This window comes from Petaurus breviceps, unplaced genomic scaffold (genome assembly GCF_028583685.1).
Source record: "Petaurus breviceps papuanus isolate PSGF00001 unplaced genomic scaffold, PetGlider_PUasm1.0 185, whole genome shotgun sequence".
Lineage (NCBI taxonomy): Eukaryota > Metazoa > Chordata > Mammalia > Diprotodontia > Petauridae > Petaurus > Petaurus breviceps.
In genome coordinates this window covers 23,278,760-23,299,866 of record NW_027185797.1, presented here as the reverse complement: position 1 = coordinate 23,299,866, position 21,107 = coordinate 23,278,760, and the positions used below count along the sequence as shown (strand labels likewise).

General features: G+C 45.1%; 1 protein-coding gene across 1 annotated transcript in view; it reads left to right on the top strand.

Annotated features, from left to right (window-relative positions):
- OSBPL10 (oxysterol binding protein like 10) overlaps positions 1-21,107 on the top strand; it is a 215,765-nt gene that overhangs the window by 58,149 nt on the left and 136,509 nt on the right. The window contains exons 2-3 of the mRNA XM_069088572.1: positions 4,190-4,365; positions 8,341-8,420. Of these exons, the coding sequence (XP_068944673.1) occupies positions 4,190-4,365; positions 8,341-8,420 (256 nt within the window). The remainder of the gene's footprint in view (positions 1-4,189; positions 4,366-8,340; positions 8,421-21,107) is intronic.

Sequence of the window (21,107 nt, the reverse complement as noted above, 5' to 3'; positions counted from 1 at the left end):
GATTGTCTTCTTTCTTCCCACTGGCATTGCTCTGTCTTTGTGGAAAGCATTCTCGTATAGTGTCATCACTCTGACATGAAATACGGGCCAGGGTGGGAACAGTCACTTAGGGACTCAAGCAGCCGCTGGCGCTTAAATCAGTCTGACTGCTTGTAGAGCCAGAATGACAGACTGACCACCTTCCATCTCTATTTTTGTTTGACTGCTTGTCCTGCCTGAGAAAAAACCAGAGGGTATTTTGTGCCTGTGGCCTGGGCCCCGCTGGCGGTCTTCAGAGATCTGTGGACTCTTTCTCAGAATGTTTTTAAGTGTATAGAATAAAATACACAGAATTACAGAGGAAACCAATGATACTGATAGGCTGTAGACAGGAAGGCTGCGATCATGTGATTTTGAAATAGTGATGAGTGCAAACCATATTTTAAGATATTTGTAATAACTGGGATGTGATATGAAAATATTGAGGATTTCTGTTGGTGACAAAGTGAGAGTTATTGTTAACAATACTGTTGGGGTTTGTGGCATGCATTCATTATCTAAGGGAATGCCAAATTTCAGTTAGAAGTTAGTGAAATAAAAAAAGACATCTTTTTTTTTAACCCCTGAAATCTACCATAGGACACCCCTTCCCCCCTCCCCCCCAAGTTAAGAACTCTGGATATGTTATTTGGAGGCATTGTAGTGTAGTGAGTAGAGTGGGCTTTGAGACAGAAGGTTTGAGTTCAAAATCTGACGCAGACACTTCTGCCTTGGTGACTTGGGATCTTTTCCTTGGATTTAGCCACAGAGTCATAGACCACTCTATGTTGCTGGCAAGCATTCTTTTTTTTTTCTTTTTGATTATTTTTTAAACATTTATTTATTTTATTTATAATTTATGGAATAAAACAAGCATTTCTGTAACATAGTCGAATAAAAAAGATTATTTCCCATGGAACTGCAAATCTGTTACATACAACTTGCTGTTCCTTTTAAATATATAAAAGTTACCATGTAATTGTTTTCTTTTTTTTCTTCCCCCCTCCATGGCTACATTAGATACAAAGAGGCATGCATATATGTATATATACACGTGTTCTCTCCATACTTCTATTTGTCAGTTCTTTCTCTGGATGCAGATAGCATCTTTCTTCATATGTCTTTTTAGTGTTAATTTGGATATTTATAGTAGTTAAAATGAATTATTCCCTCAAAGTCGTTCTTAAAGCAATATTGCTGTTACTGTATACAATGTTCTCTTGGTTCTGCTCATTTCATTTTTCTTTATTTTGTGCAAGTCTTTCCATGTTTTTCTAAGATCATTGAACTCATCGCTTCTTATAGCACAATAGTATTCCATCACAATTTGTAAAGACAAGCACAAGCAACTTCCAGGTTCAGATTAGGAGCATAGCAAACTCCATTTATTCAGTGACAGATTAAGGCAAAACATTCACAGAAAATCAAAATCAAAATATAGGGTAACAGTCATTCAGTAAGTTTTCAATTCAGTCACAAAGTACTAAGGTCTAAGTACTCCACCCCTGGGAAACACATTCATTTAGTCAATCACAAAGTCTTCTTTCTATTCAACTGGAGATTAGTTTCCAGTCATAAACAAAGTACATTCATTTGGTCAGTCACAAAAGTATAAAAGTCAAGTTTTCCACCCCTGGATCACAACTGAATTACAATATCATCCACCACCACCAAGTACCCTCTCAAAGAGGTAGTGGAGAGCACAAAGGCCATCTACCCCTAAGCCACAACAAGGTTCTAATATCATCACAGCATTCTATACTCAAGGAGAGGTCTTTTCTTCATCTTGACCAGAGTTCTCAGCAATCTCTATTCCTGGGGAGACAAAGCTTAACAAAGCCACAATATACATTGCCAGCACCCTCATCTATTCACTCTGCCTGCAGAACAGTCTTAGGATCCCTGAAAACATCAGCAAGGCCCTCCTCAAGGATTTCTGTAAACATACAACAAGAAAATCCTCCTTCAGGGCTTCTGAACCAACAGTAAGGTTCTAGGACCTCTGCAACAACAGCACTGTTCTTCATCAGCAGATGAATCTGGCAGAGTAACATCAAAACAGACAAAAATATACCGGCACCACAGTCATGCCCCCTCAGTTCTCTGCAGCTTCTGGTGGCAGTTCTCAAAAGTCCTGGGCAGCTCTAACTGGCCCTCAGCAAACCGGGTGGCTTTGACTGGCAGTTTTCTCTCAGTCTGTCTGTCTGTCTATCTCTGTCTCTCTCTCTCTTCCTCCATGATACTGCTCCCAAAAGTTCTTCTGGCTTCTCTCTGTTTGGGCCTCTCTATCCACGTCACCAGCTCCTCCCAGTTCAGCCCTCTCTTTTCATGTCAACAAGTCCATCCCACAAGTGGGATTCACAAGCTCTGGGTTTTAACACTTAACCAGAAAACCAAGCCCCAATACAAGGGGATCTTTAAATTCCATTAACATTACACAATCCTATACCACAGCTTGTTTAGCCTGCCGCTACAGAGATGATGGGCATCCCTGTAATTTCTAATTCTTTGTCACCACTAAGAGAGCTGCTATAAATGCTTTAGAACATATAGATTTCTTTTCCTTTTTCTCTAATCATCTTTGGAAATAGACCAGGTATCAGTAGACCAATATGGACATATATCTTGATATCTTGCACAATTTACCAAGATAAGGTCAAAATGGATATATAACCTAAATATAAAAAGAGATGTTACAAGAAATTTGGAATATGGAACATATTACTTATCACACTTAACAGATAGGTGAACAATTTATGAATAAACAGGAGAAATAGGTGTAAAATGGATAATTTCAGTCACATCAAATTAAAAAGGTATTGTACAAATAAAACATGTTGCCAAGATCAGAAGTATAGCAGAAAATTGAGGGGAAAATTTTATAGGTGATTTCTCAGAAAAAGGTCTCATGTCTCAAATATATATAAAGAACTCTGTCAAATCTATAAGACTATGACTCATTCCCCAATTGATAAATGGTCAAAGGATATGAATAGGCAATTTTCCAATGAAGAAATCAAAACAATTTATAGTCATATAAAAATGCTCTAAATCATTATTGATTAGAGAAATGCAAATTAAAACAACCTTGAGATATCATTTTATACCTACCAGAATGACTAAAAATGATTGAACGGGAAAGTGACAAATGTTGGAGGAGATGTGGAAAAATTGGAACACATAATTCTTGGTTGGTGAAACTGAGCTATTCAGCCTTTTGGGAGAGCAATCTGGAATTATGCCTAAAGAGTTATTAACTGCCTAGACCCTTTGACCCAGCAATAAGACCAGAAGGATATTAACAATTCTCGGAAAAATTGTCAACAATTAACCACCTCATGTAACAGCGTTCCAAATCGCTCATAGTAATTTTAAAATAATAGTTTTTGTTGTTGAATCATTTGTCAGTTATTTCCAGTTCTTCCTGACTCCGTTTGGGGTTTTCTTGGCAAAGATACCAGAATGTTTACCGTTTCTTTCTCCAGCTCATTTTACCAGTGAGGAACTTAGGCAGGCAGGGTGAAGTGACTTACCCAGGGTCACACAGCTAGTATGAGTCTGAGATGGTATTTGAATTTAAGGTGAGTCTTTTTGACTCCAGGCCTGGCACTTTATCCACCACAGTGCCACCTAACTGCAAGGGCAGGGGCTGTCCAGCATTCTTGGTGATGGTGATTGTTTTTCTAATTAATTGTTGCTGTCTGGTGGAGGGGGCAAGGGACAGTCAGACTGCCTGTCAGAGACTTCCTGGCAAATACCAGGTGCTTCTGGGGAATCCTCCAGGAGGGCGGGCATCAAGGTGTGGCAGAAAGAATCCATCCCCTGGCTTTTCACCACGCCAGGTTGAAGCTAGCAAAATTTATTAAATGCTCACTACAGGTTTAACACAAGTCTTTGTTGCTTTCATATTTGGGCACCAAGAAATGACAATGATGGGAATGGCAGAAAAGGACCCAGACCCCCTGCCCTTAGGGACTCATGGTTGTGGACTCATCCACCCCCTGTGGGTCACCTTTGGTGAAACACCTGGGAGAGTCTTGATTTCTCACTTAATGAATTGTGGAGACTTAGTTGATTTGCTCTTATGTGTTGCTGGGGCTGTTAGAGGGCCTTAGCAATGTTCCCTTTTCTTAGGAAAAAACAATAATGCCCTCGTGGTCTCTCCCAACAGGTACTTTATGCTGGATTTCGAGTCTGGGATTCTGCAGTATTTTGTGAATGAACAAAGTAAGAACCAGAAGGCGCGAGGAGCCCTGTCTTTAGCCGGAGCCATAGTATCTCTGAGTGATGAAGCCCCCCACATGTTGGTAGTGTACTCTGCTAACGGAGAGGTGTACAAACTGAGAGGTACGTCCTCTGTCTCACCGTGGCTGTCTGTGCCGGCATCGGAGGCACCACTGCAATGCTCTCCCTCCTTCCCTTCTTGTACTTACCTTGGATGGGCCCTGGGATGAGAACTGTGGTCCCGGCCTCATGGCTCTGCTTTTCCCCACCAGAGTTAGGTGGAGACATGGGAAGGGGCTCCCCTGAGGGAAGAAAGACCCTTCCCCTTCTCTAATAGCAACATTGTAAAAATGAGCTGCTCAGAAAGAATCAAGAATCTGTTCAAGGCAATGATGAGCCATGATTCCAGAGGACCGATGTGCCATCCACCTAAGCTAGGAAGTGGATGCAGGCAGAGACTATATTTATAAACATGGGCATTGTGACATTTGGTTTTATTTGACCATGTATATTTGTTGCAAAAGTTTTATAGGGAGGCAAGAGGGAGAAAAAGTAAATGCCTTATAATTGGGGGGAAAATAATTAAAATGAAAAGGAGAAGGACTTTCCTTCACAAGAAGTGATCCCAAACCCACCTCTTCCCTACAATTTTATTTGTTGTCAACAGATTCTTTTGGGTCCCTTCATCTCTGAGGGGATGTCGCATCTCTTTAGAGTAGGGATTCTCACCCTGGAGTTAATGGAACCCCAGTGGTCCTGGGGATAGATCTCTTTTTGTGAATTTGAATGGGGGGGGTGAAGATTACATTTTTATGTTCACCATCTTCTAACTGAAATTTAGCATTTCATTTAATTATGAATCTTAAAAAAAGTCCCATTTTCCTGAGAAGGAAGGAAGGGAGGGAGGGAATAAGTATTTCTGTATGGCCTCCTGTGTGCCCGCTCCTGGACTGAGCCCTCTTTACAAACATCTGATTGGATTCTTCCAACCTTGTGAGGTAAGGGCTGTTACTATCCCCATTTTACTCTTGAGGAAGCTGATTTACTTGTCCCGGGCCACATGGCTAGTGTCTGAGGCCAGGGTCTGCAGGCTTTACCACAAGAGTCCACAATACCAAAAAATGGGTCCAGAACTCCTGTTATAGAACGTCCAGAGGATTCTTCCCCTTGCGGGGACAGAGTCTCATTTCCTCTGAAATCCTGCTCCATGAGACCTCCACTGAGCTTTGCTAACAAGATTTAGAGGTCGTGCTGCCCAAAGTTAGCAGAAATCATAGTATCAGAGTCTGGGAGAGCGTGCATGCCATCCTGGGGAGGTCCTGTTTTCTCCTTCTGTTTCTCTGTAGCCCATTGAGGGTACAGAATCTTGAGTGTACCCATTCCCCAGCCTGTCCTGGGGTCCCCACAAAATCAATGTGCATTTTTCTGTCTCTGTAGTGTTCTGTACACACTGTATCTCTCTCCCAGAGCCTAAGCTCCTTGTGGGCAGGGACATACTCCTTTCTTTGTGTTATTGTCTCCTGTGCCCAGCTCAGCAGCAAGTGCTGAATAAATGTTTGTTGAGTTGAAGTGGCCTGTGCTGGGCTTAGCCAATTCCTCTAGCCAGTAGGTGGCAAAACTGAAATTTAAACCCTGCGGTATTTTGATGGCATCATGGTACGGTAGCCAGCGGATGTTCTGGTCTTGGTGGCAAACCCTGAGGGTCTCAGTAGACGGCCTGTTTATTTGTTCACTGCTGTGGTGCCAGTTAACAGGTGACCCTTGGAGTGGGCTACTAAGTCTGCTTTCCTTGGTTTACAGATGAGGAAACTGAGGCCCAGAGAGCTTAGGTAACTCAAGGGTCACTTAACAGCATTAGAATTTGAACTCAGGCTGCCTGAGTCCAAACCCTGGGTTCTTTCTGCTATATCGCTCTGTCTACCAGAAAGTAGTTAATGTCTTTTATTATCTGCTTAAAAATCATATTCTAGAAGTAGCTCCATAAAGCCATCAAAAACCTATAAAATACAAATGGGTGCAGTTTCAGAAGCAAGGGTGAAGCCTCTGTTTGGAGGGAAAGCGGGCGAGAAGAATACATTTTCTTGAGATTCATGCAGCGTCCCCTCTGGCTGCCGAGATTTATATGGTCCCGGGCAGTGCCAGCTGGTTTATTGCTAAATAAATTGTCAGAGCAGAAACAATAGGTGGGAAAACTTGCTGGCACTTATTCCTGCCTGTGGTTTATAAAACTAAAATGACAAAAACCACACGGGAGAAAAACCCAATCAGGTTGGCCAGAGGAGTAGGCAAGGTTAACTAACCTCTAGTTAGAGACCATTGATTACTAAACCTCATTTGTTAACTTAATAGCGTTGCGTCAGCACCGTGAAGGAGTCACAGGGCTGAATTTGGCTGCAGTGCCCAGCCGTTTGGACTGTGGCGCTCCTTTGTGGTCAGAAGCATGGGGGAGCAGACCCCACTCTGCAGAATGTCTGGAGGGCAAGACTTTGTAAGCAACCTCTCCTCAAATATATGGGAGCGCCTGCCACCTGCTAGGACTGTTCATGATCCCATTTGGGGTTATCTTGACAAAGGCCCTAGAGTGGTTTTGCCTTTTCCTTCTTCAGCCCATTTTATAAATGTGTATATCTATCTGTCTGTCTGTCTGTCTGTCTATCTGAGGCAAGCAGGGTGAAGTGACTTGCCTAGGGCCACAGTGTCTGAGGCTGGATTTGAACTCAGGTCTTCCTGACTCCAGACCCAGAGCTCTTAACCATTGTGCCCCCTAGCTATGGACAAAAAAGAAACTGGCCCCTGCTCCTCCTGCTCTCCCTGGGCATGGTGCCTGGGCTTGGGTGTGGGCCAGGGGCATTCTCATGTCACGGGCGCTCGGTGGCGGGTCCATAGGGCACAGTTTTCAGATGGTCTTTTGAAAATTTTGGGTAATCTGGTAATCTTGCCACCTCTGAGCACCAAATGGGAAAATGATATAAGAATTCCCAGACTTGCCCTTGCAGTATTACCAGTGTCAGTAGTAATAGTTCATGTTTAGATGGAGCCCTGAGGTCTGCAAAACACACACTGTATATTAGCTTCTCTGAATAACCATTTATTTGAAGGCCCCACTTTGAGGGTCAGGAGATCCTGGGGTCAAATCCCACCTCTCCTGCTTATTGGGTCTGTGACCTTGGGCAAGTCACATAACCGAGGCCTCAGTTTCCCTATCTGTAAGATGAAAAGGCTGGACCGGATGTCCTTCTAAGGCCCCTTCCGGCTCTATGGAGGGGGGTGTCTTCCAGAGTCCCTTATGTCTCCAAATCTGTGTTCCTATGATCCCGAAGGTTCCTTCTGCTTATGTTCCTTTGACCTCTAAATGCCCATTGGGGCTCTAAATGTGAAGGTCTTATTTAATAACAACGATAATAATATTTACACACATTATTTTGAGTAATAGTAGTTCAGGAGGGTTTTATCTGGGCTGTATTATTAACTGTTGACCTGTAGGCAATATCTCCTGACATGATCTGCAGCATACACACTTTAGGTACAGGATGTTTCTGAGTCCATATAGTTAGGGGCTGAGGAGAGCCTGTCAATGGGCCAAGAAACCCAAGAGATTTGCAGGCAGTTTGAACTTTTAATGGCCTTTCGCACTCATTTTGGGTTCTCTGAGGTTTTCTTTTGTACCTTATCCTTTCCCATCTTAATAAAAACCCCAAAGAATACATATTAAAATGGTAATTCAACCATAAACTGATTTTGAAATGTTAATAACCCCGCTGTACGCTCTGTGTTAGATAACAAAGGGCCCTGCGAAGCTGGGCTTTAAAACCTCTATTAGCCACATGTGGAAAAGAAACATTTTAAACTAAGTGCCGTTTTTTCTTCTCTCTTGCATTTTTAAAGGAGCAAAAGTGACTCCTGGAAGGCAAGAAAAAGGGTGGTTTTTCTTCCCCTTCAGTGAGACATTGAGGATGCATTTTTAATGTTTCATTTGGGGATTGTCTGTGAGTTCTCAGCAGCCTGCTGGGCTTGGGGGTCTGGGCACCGGCCTCCCCCCCCTCAGGTGCTCTGGGGTGTGGTCCTTGCCAACTGTGTCTTTCCCTGTCCCTCTTTCAGCTGCTGATGCTAAGGAAAAGCAGCGTTGGGTGGCTCAGCTCCAGAACTGTGCCAAGTACCACATGGAAGCTCATTCAAAGGTAGGTGCCCATGGGTGGGATACATGGGGTTATCATCTAGGTTAAAAGGAGAGCAGAGAACCCCAAGGGGATAGGCTGAGAGGTCTGGTTATGCAGGCCCTGGCCTTTGTTTCCTCAGGGCATCTGCATTCCTCTGTGGAGGCCCCATGTCCTCAGAGATGGAAGGAGAGAAGTCTGTATTCTCCACTGGGCAAGGAGCAGAGCCAAGGGAGACCAGCTCTCCTTCAGGATGCTGGGAGGCAGATGGCCTGTGGAGCCTGTGGGGACCCACCAGCCTCTTTCCCAGGCTGGCAGTTTGAGGAAGGGTTAATTGCCCTGGGAGGGGGATAACTTTCCCCTTGAATTGTGCTAGTCCAAGGTATTTAGTCAAGACCAGATGCTTTCATCATGGGGCTTTTAAGTACAGCCTATTCCAAACCTGATCATTATACCCTTGCAGGTGATGTTTATATTTTCAATCTATTTTTTTCCTTTCCTTTTTTTTTTTCAAATGGTGGTATCTTTTTTTTTTTTTTTTTTAAAGCAATCGGGGTTAGGTAACTTGCTCAAGGTTACATGGCCAGTTATTTCTGGGTGTGGTGCTAAATGTCTGAGCCCGGGATTCGATCTCCAGGTCATCCTGACACTGGAGCCGGTGCTCTTACTCGCTGAGCCACCTGGCCGCCCCTAAATGGTAGTATCTTTCAGTTAGAGACCTGGGGTTAGGTATGTGACTGGCATTCCCACAGTTGTGGTGAAAAGGAGTCTGGGTATCGCTTTTTGAACAGTTTAAATGATTTAAAAGTGAAATTGCTTATGGGATCTGTGTGTACCTGTTGAAGAATTGGGGTCAAAGGATGGGTTAATGAAGGCCGGGGCAGTCCCCTTGAGGCTGCTGTTTCAAAGCTGGCCCCATTAGGTGCCAGCTGATGGATCTCATAACCCACCAGGGCAGGTTTCTGTTCTTTCTTTGCTTTGAAAACAGATGTAGCCCCTGTGGAAAGGTCACTCTCTGCTTCAGCTGGCTCACCATTGCTTCCTTTCTCTCTTCTCCTGCCAAGGGCCATGTGAAACATTACTTAGGTATATTCCCTAGCCTTCTGAACAAAGTACTACATTTGACCTTCTTCCCAGGAAGCCTGGTGATTTTTGTTTCTTGTCTCTGAGGGTTTTTTTTTGTCCCTCTGACCAATTTCATTCATTTGAAAATTTGGGGGAGAATCAGAGCTTGTCTGCAGCTTGTGAAGCGTTTCTTCCTCTTCCTTTTTTTCTCCCCATTTATCCCTTCCCTCTCTTTTATCTCCTTCTTCCACATCCAGACTTAAAAGTTGCATAGGTAGGCTTGACAGTGCTTGACACCTGATAAAATGTAAGGGAAAGGTGGAAGGTGAGTGCTTTTTGCCTGGGTTACTGGGAGGATGGCAGCCCTGTCCTCACTAAGGGAGTTGGGGGGGGTTTGTTTTAATATGTAGATGGCTGAGTTTTAGGTGGGTTGAGTTTGAGGTCTAGATGGAGATAATTCTGCAGGGAAGCTGCGAGAGATAGGGGGTGAATATATAGACCTGGGGTTCATTGACATCGAGGTGCTAGTTGAAGCATTGGAAGTGGGGTGGGGGAGAGGGAGAGAGACAGACAGACTTGAGGGCAGAGCCTTTAGGTCACATGCGGACTCATGGGCAGAGGAAGATGAAGCAAGGAGAAAGCCTGGATGAGGAAGGATCAGACCATAAAAGGGGCATCAGGGAAGGTATTTCTTAGAGAATATTGAATGCTGTGAAGACTTCACAAATCCTTGGTGTCCCTGGCAAGAGTATTCTCAGCATGCCCAGGAGGGGCAACAAGTCTGAGGCATCTGTTTGGGAATGGCCCTTCTCCAGGACTGGAAGATTCAGGATGATTCATAAACCATCAAATATAACTTGTTTTTAAAGGACAATTAGAAATGCACCCATGTTACTTCTGATTGGAATGTCAAGGAGGGACGGCACAAACCCTCCTCAAGTCCTTGCTGGCCATTCAGGGTTTTAGAACTTTGCTTTGGTCAAGTAAACAAGCATTTATTAAGAACTTATTGCATACTGGCGCACTGTGCTAAGCTTTGGGAAACAACAAAAAAAAATAAAGGCAGGAACCTGTTGCCTGTCCTGAAGGAGCCCATTCTGATGGAGGGAAAGGCACCAGCATGAAGGGGGATGGGAAAGGTTTCTGGCAGAGTGGCAGAAGACTCCCAAGTCTTCTTGGGTGGAATTTTCTATTGCTGTCTAATCTGAGGTTATGTGCCTGGTGGGTATCTTTACATTCTTCCGCTATCAGCTGATCTCTGAATAAGAACAGCCACTCACATTTATGCATATAGTACTCCGAAGTTTTGTTATCTCTGATCCAGCCAGTGACCATCTGACCCTCTGGAGGTCAGCACCAGGAGAGGCAGCCTGGACTTGGAATCCGGAAGACCTGGCTTCACTTTCTGGCAGTGAGACCCTGGCAAGTCACTTAATGGTCTGGCGCCCGTTTCCCTAGCTGTAAGATGTGTGTATCTGGGGTGGGGGTGCAGGTGGGTTGGATTTAATGTCTTCTAAAGTTCCTTCCACCTCTTAATCTGTGATCCTATGCTAAAAGTGTTATCCTCAATTTCTCAGGAAGTTTGAGACTCGCACGGTTAAGTGTTGGTGGTGAAATTCAGACTTGGTTCTTTCTACTAGAGCCCATCACGGACACCTTTTTTGGAGGGCATGTGTCTAATTTATCCTGTGTGCATCTTTTTGGACACAGTAGTTTGCTTGTCTCCCTCAGACTGGGAGCTCCTTGGGGGCAGGGACTGTCTTTTGCCTTTCTTTGTATTGCCAGGGCTTTGCATAGCGTCTGGCACTTAATAAGTGCTTAATAAATGTTTGTTGACATGACTTGAGGGAAGTTATTTTTTTTTTTTTTTGCCTCTTTTTGGGAGGGCAATTGGGGCTAAGTGACTTGCCCAAGGTCGCACGGTGTGGAATGTGGAGATCCCCCTGTGTTGGCTTGGAATGTGATAGTAATGGCAATTAAAGATTCCCTTGTATTGGCTTGGTTTTCAAATTGATTGTGTTAAAACCCAGAGCTTGTTAATCCCACCTGTGGGATGGACTTGTTGATGTAAAAAGAGAGTCCTGAACTGGGAGGAGCTGGTGACATAGATTTTGGAGAGACAAGAGAGAGGCAGAAGGACTTTTTGGAAGCAGCACCTCGTGGAGGCAGAGAGAGAGACTAAGAGAATTGCTGAGGGCTGCTTTGAATTGCCCTGGACTTTTGAGACCTGCCCCCTGAGCTGCCAAGGACTGAGGAGACATGACTGTTTTGCTGGTACTTTGTCTGTTTTGATGTTGTTTTGCCAGATTTGTCCACTGGTGAAAGACAGTCCTGTTGTTGAAGAAGTCCTGGAACCTGGCTTTTGGTTAAGAAGCCCTGAGACTGTCCTGCAGACAGAGAGTGAATACTGTCCACTGGTGAAGGACAGTGCTGTTGTTGCAGGGGTCTGGAGACTGTCCTGCAGACAGAGTGAATACTGTCCACTGGTGAAGGACAGTGCTGTTGTTGCAGGGGTCTGGGAACCTTTCTGTTGGTTCAGAAGCCCTGAAGAAGGATTTTCTTGTTGTATGTTTACAGAAATCCTGGGAGAGGGTTCTGCTAATGTTTTCAGGGGTTCTAGGACTGTTCTGCAGACAGAGGATGGATTGATGAAGGGACTGGCAATGTATCTTGTGGCCTTGCTAAGCCTAGGTCTCCCCAGGAACTAAGATTGCTGAGAACTTGCCTCATGTCAAGATGAAGAAAAGACCTCCATCTGGGTATTAAGTGCTGTGTTTAAACTTGATGTAACTCTGGGGTAGATTCAATTGTGATCCAGGGGTGGGGAACTTTTGACCTTATTGTGCTCTTTGATTGACAAATGAAGGTATTTTACTTATGTTTGGAAACTAATCTCCATTTGAGAAGAGGGGCTTTGTAGTGGACTAAGTGGAGGTATAGCCAAGGGGTGGAGAAGTATTTAGAACAGGGACTTTGTAATTGATTGAATGATTGGAAGGTCCTGGGGTGGGGTAGTCCTTGGAGATTATTTAATCACACTTAGTAAATGCTGTATTTGGAATGATGTCATGTTTTGACCTTCTCTGTTCTTGATTTGTCACTGAGTAAAATGGAGAGCACCTATGCTGGTATTCTGAACCTTGGGAAGTTGCCTTTCCTTGGCGTTATATTACACATGGCTAGTTGGTTTGTGTGTGTGTGTGTGTGTGTGTGTGTGTGCGTGTGTGTGTGTGTGTGTGTGTGTGTGTGTTAAGTGTGTGAGGCCAGATTTGAACTCAGGTTCAAATTCACTGTGCCACCTAGCCGCCCCTTGAGGGTAGTGTTGAGTGTTAGTAGAAGGGGTTGGATGGAGTGGCTGGGAAGTCATTGGGCACATGAAGGAATTCTTGTAGAGAAGGGAAGTTCTATGGTGGACCATTGGCTGGGACCCTTTTGGATTGTAGACCCATTGTTCTCAGACAAGAGGTAATAATGTGAAGTAATGACATCATAATCTCATTGTTCCTGACTTGGGTGAATCTAGATTAAGGTTTGTGTTGATCGATAACTAGTAGCATGGTCCTATTGTGAAGTCGACTGATTAGTGTGGGACTGGAGCCACAGTGTAAGTCTTAGTTCTGATGGAAATAAATGAAAGTCAGTGCATTCAGGTCTTCTTGCTAGAATGGCTTTATCCTAATCATCTTCTCCTCTCAGTAAAGAGAAGCAACCTCCCTTTTCCTCACCCTGCTTAAACACTTCCATGTGCCTGAACTTGTTGGCCCCTCATGACATACAGGTTCATGCGTGTCAAAGGAAAAGACCCTGCGAGTTGACAGAATTCCCTGGGTTCATACAATTAGTTTAGTTTGTGACCACTGAGACCTGAACTCAGATTTCCTGAATATTTGTTATTTCAACTGTTTTAGAAATTGATTTCTTTTTCTCCCCATCAACATTGCTGTGACTGCTCAGTGACCCCTGCCCCCCTTCTTGCCCTCCCCTCAACCCCCAATAGAACCTTTCCTTATGAGGAGGGACGTGCCCAGTATTGGTATTTCACGGTCAAAGGGTAAGACAAGAAACAGTATAATGACATACTGAATTCCAGATTGTTTTCTATGATGATTGGGCCAACTTGAGGCTCTGCAAACAGTATGTCGATGTTTGTCTTCCCACAACCCCTCCAACATTTGCCACTTAAGTTTTTTGTCACTGTTGCCAAGATGATTGGTGTGAGGCGAAATCTCAGAGTTGTTTTCATTTTTGTATCCTGTCCTCTTATGATTTGGTGAACTTTTGTATGGTTATTAATGGTAAACATATCTTCTTTTTTGAAAATTGACTGTTCTTTCCATACGATGCCAAAATACTTCCCAAAAATATGTTTTGTAAGATTGCACATTTATAACCTACTTCAGATTTCTTACCATCTCAGAGAGAGGGAAGGAGGAGAGAGAATTTGGAACTTAAAATTAAAAAAAAAAGAATGTTAAAAACTGTTTTTACATGTAATTGGGAAACAATAAAATATTATTTAAAAAATGCCTCCCAAAGGCTACATTTTCAGCTAGCTAAAGTTATGGTTATTTGATAGAGGACAAAGAAGGATGCAGAACAGGAAAATGTATTATCCTGTTTGTTCGATGATCTTAGCCCTTCAGTGAATCTTTTCTGGGTTGCTTGTTAAGCTAATTGAGGACTGTCTTTGATTTGTTAGAGGTAAGACCCCTTTCTGTTCAGCAAGGACTGGAGTGTTGAGCAATCTTGTCTAATCCCCATTCGGTTTGCTATAGGCTATTGAAAGTATTAAAATCACACTTAGGGGATGTGTTCTCTAATTCTAGACTCATTCCTAGCTCAGTCATAGGTTTGAATGAATTAGATTTTGCTGTGTGTCTGCTTCGAGGGGTATAAAAAGATGCTGAGGGGATGTCGTTGGCCTGCAAGGGTAGAGGGCATCTTCCGTGGAATTTCCCATGATGCTTTGTGTGGTCACCCCATCCTCAGGGGCTCCTGTTTCAGGTTACATAAAAGATGTGTTTATAATACCCATTGTCCTGGGCAGAAATTCTTTGGAGTGGAACGGATGGGCTGTGCTTAATGAAATTTCCTATCAGTCTAGTTAGGCAGGATTATTGGAGGATGTCAGTGTTCCCTCTCTTGCAACCTCAGAGTTTTCTGATACTGGGCAATTTCACTTTCCTATTATACTAAATTCAGTGTCATCTTTCTTGTGGTATTTTTACAGATAATTACCTTTTTAGTATTAAAAGCTGAGTGTAAAACATTGCCATCCAATGACCTAAATAAAATGCAATTCAAGAAAGGCTTTGAATAAGCTTTATTAAAATGATAGAGATTTTTATTGTCTTCATAAAGTACTGCTTGGCCGTATGCCTTCTCAAGCATTCTTGTAGAAATTAGATGTATTGACCGCTCCCTTAGAACGGGAACGCTGGTGGAGTCCAGGAAGACTGTCCTCGAGTCTTTGGAAACATTGTTCCTTCAAACTGAAAGAAAAGATGCCGACGGTAGCGTGAGAAGCATGGGAGCAGGCTTAGAGGCCTGCTCTGAGATCTGGAGCAAATACTTTCTCCTGTTGGGGCCTTTTTTCCTTCCCCAATCCTGTGAAGTGGAGAATTGAGCTTGTTCTCTAATGAGATAATTTTTGTAAGAAGCATTGCCCAGTGTGTGGTATACATTAGGTGCTTAATAAATGCCTGTCCCTCCTCTGCAGCAAGGCTGAATTCCAAAAGGAGATTCTTTGTGAGCAAACCTGAGCCTTGTGTGAAGCAGGTACAGCAGCGACCTTGGAGGAGGCAGGTGTCAATCTCGGCCTCGGACTAGGTTGGGAGGGGCATGGGAAAATGTCAGAAACAGCCAGAAATCTCCCTTTTGTGCTAGAACCATGGATTTTGGAGATGACATCGTCTAGGAAATAGGTACTGTCCTCTGTCCTGAACAGAAAGGCTCTGGGTTCGAGAAGCGCTTTCCTTGATTCCTCCTCCCAGATTGCGTGTAAGCACGTATCTCAAGCTCCGGGCAGGCTGGCCTTACCTTCGTCCAGCAGCCGCCCCCCCCGTGATTCCATCAGGCTTACACTTTGTGGCCACGTTGTTCAGCCCCTCATTTCAGTAACCCAAGCGTCCATCCTATGGGGTTCCAGCATGGACACAGTGTACAAAACCTCCTCTAGAGAGAAGTAGTGTCCCTTTACTTGTGAGAAGGTACCGCGTTGTGTAGCTCCCTTCTTGTGCCGCAGGAGGGGCCAGGCCTGAAGGTGGTGGTGTTGCCCACTCTTTGTGACCCCGTTGACCAGACTGCCCACAGGGTTTTCTTGGCAGAGATACTGGAGTAGTTTGCTATTTCCTTTGTCAGAGGATTAAGGCAACCAGAAGTGACTTGCCCAGGGTCACATATCTGGTAAGTATCAGAGGCCAGATTGGATTTCAGATTTTCCTGCCCTCAAAACCAGTGCTTTACCTGCCTAGCTAGGTCCCTAGTCTCTGGACCTCTTCTAGGAGGAGTAATGTAGAGGGAATTCCTGCCCAGATAAAAGATAAAATTCCTTTCATTTCACTGACTCACAGATAAAATTCCAGTGCCGGTAATCATTCTGCTAGATAATCTGTGAAGTTCTTTCAGCAGTGATTTTCCAAACTTAAGATTCATTCGGATTAACTACTTAAAAAATATAAATTCCCACTAGAAGGTTTAAATCTTAAGGTACACATCAGTCATCTATACCTCAGCATGAATTACCTGAGATTATCTGTGTATATTATCCTACTGTAATGTAGACTGCTCAAGACTTTTTCCTGTGTACCTCCTGTATCTTGCACAGGGCTTGGAATACTTAGCAAATGTTTGTCAAATAGAAGAACAGGCAATTCAAAGGGCCATGGAGGGATAGTTTTAGAGCTTAGAATTTAGGGCTTGCTCAAGGCTGCTATAGGGCAGCTGTGTGGGCAGTGGATAAAATGCCAGGCTGGAAGTCAGGAAGACTCATCTTCCTGAGTTCAAATCTGGCTTCAGACACTTCTTACCTGTGTGACCCTGGCCAAGTCACTTAACCCTGTCTTCTTCAGTTTCCTCATCTGTGAAATGAGTTGGAGAAGGAAATGGCAAACCACTCTCCAGCATCTTTGCCAAGAGTGCCCCAAGTTGGGTCACAGAATCAGACATGACTGAATGATGACAATGAAAGGGGTGCTGTGGGCATCAGAAAGAGATGAGTTCAGATCTCACATCAGCCATTTACTTTCTGTGTGACTGAGCAGCTTGCTTAATCTCTTTGTGGCTGTTTTCTCATTTGGCTAATGAGCCAAGTGGTGGCCTCTCTGGTCCTTTCCAACTCCAAACTGATGGTGCTTTGGTTCTCTGGGACAAGACTAGTCCTGGGCAGCCATGAAACTGAAGAAACAGAGACTGGTGTAAATATGGAAGCCCCCCAGTGTATGAGGCAGCCAGAGCTGGGTCTGAGGCATCGGCATCTGAATGCTGGGCACAGGTCCAGCGGTCTGAAGGACAGACTCGGCTTCCTTGGTGCTTAGTCCCTGCTCTGCAGGCCTGAAATGTAACAGGAGGAGGTGGGCTCCAGCAGCCTATGAGACCTGTTCCAGCTTGACCTGGGCTTCTGGTCTTCTGGTTTGGAAAGAAGTGTGGAATCTGGCTCGTGTCTGTGGAAGGGGGCTCTCCTCCATGGAGACAGAGAAGGGGAGGAAGTCTCTGTGGGTGGACAAGACTGCAGCTGAATGGCAGGTAGTGAGATAAGGTGAAGGTTAAAGAGCGAGCGTTGTGGTTCGATTGTTTTAGCCCTGTGTGACTTGTGACCCTATCTGGGGTTTTTTAGGCAAAGATGCTACAGCAGTTTTTCCATTTCCTTCTCTGGCTCATTTTACAGTCAAGGAAACTGAGGCAGTCAGGGTGAAGTGACTTGGCTAGGGTCACACAGCTAGTAAGAGTCTGAGACTGGATTTGAACTTGGGAAGGTGAGTCTTCCTGACTCCAAGCCTGGCACTCTGTGCACTGTGGCGCCACCTGGCTGCCCCAAAGGGAGGGTAAGGGACTGGTTTAGGGTCTCCCAGCCAGTCAATGAGCCCTGGTTTCTTGATTCCAGATTTTGGACCCTAGATCCTGTCCAACTTCCCGAGGCTGGGGTCTCTTTAAGGGATGAGCTCTGCTTGCACATTGAGTCCTGGCACATGCCTCCTGGTCCTTGCTTCAGCCTGCCTCAGCACTTGGAAACAGACACTGATGGCTGCATTAGATAATTTCTTCTTCTTTCCACTGCTTGGCAACACATCCTGGAGGCATCTCCCCCCACCCCCTTCCCTCCAGAGGCAGTTTCTCTGTGTGAATGGGGCTTTGGGGCAGGAGGGGCTCCTTAACCTGGGCTCCACGGGCCTGTGGACAGATTCCAGGGGGGCTCCAAACCTGGATGGGGAAAATCAATTACAGCTTTGTTTCCATATATTTGGTTTCCTTCATAATCTCTGTATTTTATTTTGGGCATTTAAAACCATTATTCTGAGAAGAGAGATGTATGTAGGCTTCATCAGATTGGGGAAGGGGTCTGTCACCTAAAACAGGTTAGGAATTTTAGATCATAAAGGTCAGCAGTGGTGGTATATTCCATTTAATGATGGTGATGATGATGTTAGTCATTTATATTATGCTACAGAGTATCCAGGGTACATCATTCATTTCAGCTTCACGGATAACTGTTACAGGTATTACTATTTCCATTTTAAAGACGAATGAGGGGACTTTGGGTTGGGCCACCCAGCCAGGAGGTGTCTTGAGTAGGGATTGGAATGAGGCCTTCTTGTTTCCGAGTTGGGGCCGTTCACCTGCCCTGCCATGTTGTTCCTGGTGCCCCTGGAGTGGGCAGAAGGCTGTGTTGGATGGGGCGTGTGTGTGCGTGCAACTCACAGAGGCAGTGAGCCCTGGGACTGGCCATCGCCAGCCCCTCTGTCCAGGTAGGTGACAGCCCCATCTGTCAGGCTGCTTGGCCCACGTCCACATGTCTCCCAATTAGTTCTAAGTAGAAGCAGAGAAAGCGGTTCCCTGATGGTGTTGGTGGAGGCCGTTAGCCCGGATGGATCTTTTCTATCTGTACAGGAGGTATGTGTTTGGGGGTGTGATGGATGGAGGCCTCCTGGGCCCCCCGACCCTCTCTCTCCCTGTGCCTCGCCTTCCAGTCGTGACTTTGCATAGACCCGGGTGCTGCTCTAATGCATGTTCCGGCCCTCATTTCTGCTGAAGAAGCGGATTCTGCCTTTCCTTGAAGGTTCCCTGCCCCTCCCCCTTTTCCATGTGCCTGCCTGCCTTCTCTGAGAAGGATGAGTCTGTTGCTATTGGCTGTACCTTGACTGCCCGGGAAGTGGCTTCCCTTCTGCCTGCTCGTGCCCTGCCGATCCCGGTCCCTCCCGATGGGCTGTGGTGACTCATCCCTGGTGAGGACGGACAGCTGCTCTTCAGGGCTCTCATCCTCAGAACCGCAGCAGCAGCACTGTGGCTCATGCCACCTGCCTTATCCCCGGGCGTGTAAGGTAAATGCCGGGGACACGGGACTTCTCTCTGTGACTGGCAGCTCCCTGCTTTGGGAGGCTGGGGTCCCCGAGTTCCCCTCAGACAAAGGCTGAGGACACAGAGGCTGGAAGGCTTCTCAGTTTCTGCCTGATCGCTCTACTTCCCTGCTGAAAAGCCTTCTCTTGGTTTCTAACTGCTTTCAATTCAAATGGACTTGGAAGTAAACCTGAATGATAACATTAGTGTTTACAGTGATCTTTAATATGCTGATAAATGTGTTTTGGGAAGTAACTTTAGAGGGTAGGCAGCTTGGGCCAGATGAATCGTAGATGGAGCCGCTAGCTCTCATTTTACAGATGAGGCCACTGAGGCATTGGAGAGTCAAAGTGACTTACACAGGTTGAGGGTAAAGTGCGGCAGGATTTGAACCCGGGAGCCCTTTTGGCTCTCAAAACCTGGGCTGTATACTTGCTGACATTGAGCGTGTGTCTCTAAAATGGCACTTGCCTTCGTTTCTCAGTCTGAACAACATAAATAATGTCTCTAATCATCATAAGAATGTCGTGAAGGTAAAAATATTCTTGGATAGGAAGGGTAGGTACATCCAGGATTAGCAGTTAGCATTAGTTATTCTGGCTTCCTCAGGCCTATGGAAAGGAGAGAGGTTGTGTGGTATAGTGGTCAGAAGGTCTGCCTCATAGCCGCTAAGCATTTGTTGAATTTCCCTGTGCCCCTGCCGGCAGCTTGGGGGGGCAGCAGCCCTCTTGGACTGTCTGTTGCATAGGAGCTCATAGACAGAATGCTGGAAAAGATCACAGAGGATGCTTATTCCCCTGTAAGTGAATTGCCAGCCTGTATTGTGGGGAGAGTTTCTCTCCTAGGAATTCCACATGTTGGAGAAATGCCAGGCTAAGTGGAGACTTGGCTAATTGGTTTGGTCCCCAAGAAGACAGGGGACTCTGTGTGGGGAGGGGAGATGTTTAAAGTTCCCCATTGCCTGTTTTTTTTTTTTTTCTAGATTGAGGCAGTTCACTAGCAGGGACGACCTTTGTATTTTTTAAAACACAGGTAGACTGGGCATCTTCCAAGAGATCTCTGATGTTATTCCAATTCCATTTCCCAGAAGCTCAAGAATAACGTGGGGACAGGCTGTTTTCCCATTCAATCATAGGAGGTATTGGTGCCTGAAATAAAATTCAGGGTGTAACTGAAAATGCTGGGGAGTAAATGCAGAGCTCCCCGCTGTGTACAGAGGACTCAGGCGAGTCACAATTGCAAGGGAACCCCCCAAGGCTGGAGTAAGGAGATTTGGAGGGTTTCATAGTGGGCATGAGCACACGAGAAGGGGATTGGTGGAACAAATCAGTCCATCTGTGGGTATTTGTTAAGCATCTACTGCCTATGCCCAGCCCTGGGCTAGATGCTGGGGTTCGGTAGTCAGAATGACTGCCTTCCCTCAAGGGGCTCACCACATTACACATTGCACAGGTGCACACAGAATCAACACAGAAATGTACGCAAAATGGTTCTGGTAAGGAGGGTACAAACAGCTGGGGGAGGGAGGTCAAGAATGACTTCAGAGACAAAAGGGAGTGGGCCGGTCACATAACATGACTGAGGAGTAATAGATGACAACCAGCCCAGGACTCAGGATCTTTTCCTTCAAACCCTTCCCTTTTTCCCAGTTTCCCTGTTACTGTTGAGTGTTCCTCCAAATCCTAGGATGGATACCTTGGGGTCATCCTATCATCCCAGTCCTTTATACAATGTCATGTCAAATCTCATCATCCCTACATTCACCACATCTCTCATACAGCCACCAATTCAGGCTCTTCTCTCTTAGGTGAACCCTTGTAGAAGCCTGCCCATTGGTGTCCAGCCTTGTATCTCTCCTGGCTTTAATTCATCCTCTGCTCAACGTTCAAGGGCTCTTCCTAAAGCGAAGGTCTTACCATGTTGTCTGCCTCCCCCTCAATAAGCATCAAAGCCTCCCTGTGCCTCTAGGATCAAATACTGTATAAAATCCTATTTGGGGTCCCTGACCTCTTCCTTCCTTCCTTTTCAGTCTTTTTATACTTTACTCCCCTCCCCATACTCTGATCCAGCAACTCTGACTTTCTTGCTGATCCT